The 1,701-nt window shown below is 39.7% G+C and overlaps 1 protein-coding gene across 9 annotated transcripts in view; it reads right to left on the bottom strand.

Annotated features, from left to right (window-relative positions):
• Positions 1-1,701, bottom strand: part of SEC31A (SEC31 homolog A (S. cerevisiae)) — a 67,852-nt gene that overhangs the window by 45,273 nt on the left and 20,878 nt on the right. For all 9 annotated transcript variants that reach the window (XM_004681164.1, XM_004681170.2, XM_004681163.1 and 6 more), the window contains exon 7: positions 50-192. In XM_004681164.1, the coding sequence (XP_004681221.1) occupies positions 50-192 (143 nt within the window). The remainder of the gene's footprint in view (positions 1-49; positions 193-1,701) is intronic.

The following is a 1,701-nucleotide window of genomic DNA, read 5'->3' as shown; positions in this document are numbered from 1 at the left end:
AAAAAAAAAAAATTAATAAATCATATTTCTTGGAAAAGAAGAATGATACCTGGCATGGTTTTCAAGGACACGAAGAGGAGAGGAAGCAAAGCGAAGATCCCACATCTGGACCACTGGTAATCTATCATCTTCAGAGGCAAGTACCATCTGTGTAGCAACATCAGGATGCCATGCCAAGCCAGAGCAATGCATCTGCAGATAATTAAAACTCATATTTTATCAATCATATCACTTTATGAAAAGCCAAAATGAACTTGAGGAATATTTCTTTGTTAAAAGCATAGAAAATACCAGGTTTTGTATACTATCAAAAACAAAAACAAAAACGAATGCTACTAAATTTCATTAAACAGTTTTACAAGTAAATGGTTAAATGTTTTCAACATATCTAGCTATCTACTATAAAAGTCAATCTGGGGCCCTCCCTGGTGGCGCAGAGGGTTAAAGCACAGCACAAAGACGCTTAGACCACTTCCGCATGAGTTCAATTCCCGCCTTCCCAGGAGGAGATCCACATGGCTTGGCAGACATCTCCTGACCCGCCCGCTGCTCCCCTCAGCAGTGTACTTCGTCGATCTGCCTGTTCTGCTCCCCACTCTGTCTCTGGTAAAGCTTCTTGCACCCCTGAGCCTCTGGCCTGTACCCCAGTTCTGTATGCACAAATAAATAAATCTTTAAAAAAAAAAATACTGAAGAAATATGAATTAAGTTGAGTTCAAAGGAAATCTGCCATATTACCAATTAAATTTAATGCTACTAAAACACAGAAAATTCTTTTATCTTTTAGAGGATGCACACAATCATTAAAAACAAAACAATAAATCACTTAATTTCTCAAAAATATTTTCTTTTAATTAAAACAAAAACATAAAAATAAAACAAACTTCAATCATTTCTTAAAACTGAATGATCAGCAGATTCTTCCTAAATATGGTGACCATAACAAAGATCAAATTGTATGTCATGCATTGTCCCAAAGTTTGATATATTGAAATATGAATGTTTGATATATTAGCACTTAGAGCTATTCATTGTTATTTTTAGATAAGTAAAAAATCACTTTTTACATATTCATAATAATATACTCTCTAGCTACCATGTTTTGGTAAAGAAAATCAGTTGAGTAGTGCTTAACCTAACAACAAACCACTTTCAGTAACTTGTCATGATAAAGTAAATTCTGAAAGTTAATAAAAATCTGACAACTAAAAGTACTAAGTAAATATGTTTTTAAAATTAATAAATCAGGGGCCCTCCCCGGTGGTGCAGCGGGTTAAAGCACAGCACTGAGAAGCTTAAGCCACTTCCGCATGAGTTCCATCCCTGCCTGCCCCGGAGGAGATCCACATGGCGGCAGACCTCTCCTGACCCGCCTGCTGCTCCTCTCAGCACTGTACTTCGTCGATCTGCCTGTTCTGCTCTCTGCTCTGTCTCTGGTGAATCCTCTCACCCACCGCCTCTCTGGCCTATACCCCAGTTCTGTATGAATGAATATATAAATCTTTTTTAAAAAAATTAATAAATCGGCCCTCCCTGGTGGCGCAGCGGGTTAAAGCGCAGCACTGAGAATCTGAAGCCACTTCCGTGTGAGTTCGATTCCGTGTGAGTTCGATTCCCGCCTGCCGCCTGCCCCGGAGGAGACCACATGGCGAGCCAGACCTCTCCTGACCCGCCCGCTGCTCCCCTCAGCAGTGTACTTCG

This window comes from Condylura cristata, unplaced genomic scaffold, assembly GCF_000260355.1.
Source record: "Condylura cristata isolate star-nosed mole 26May11 unplaced genomic scaffold, ConCri1.0 scaffold00012, whole genome shotgun sequence".
NCBI classification, from domain to species: domain Eukaryota; kingdom Metazoa; phylum Chordata; class Mammalia; order Eulipotyphla; family Talpidae; genus Condylura; species Condylura cristata.
The sequence above is the reverse complement of the archived record's forward strand: the minus strand, read 5'-3'. Positions and strand labels throughout refer to the sequence as shown.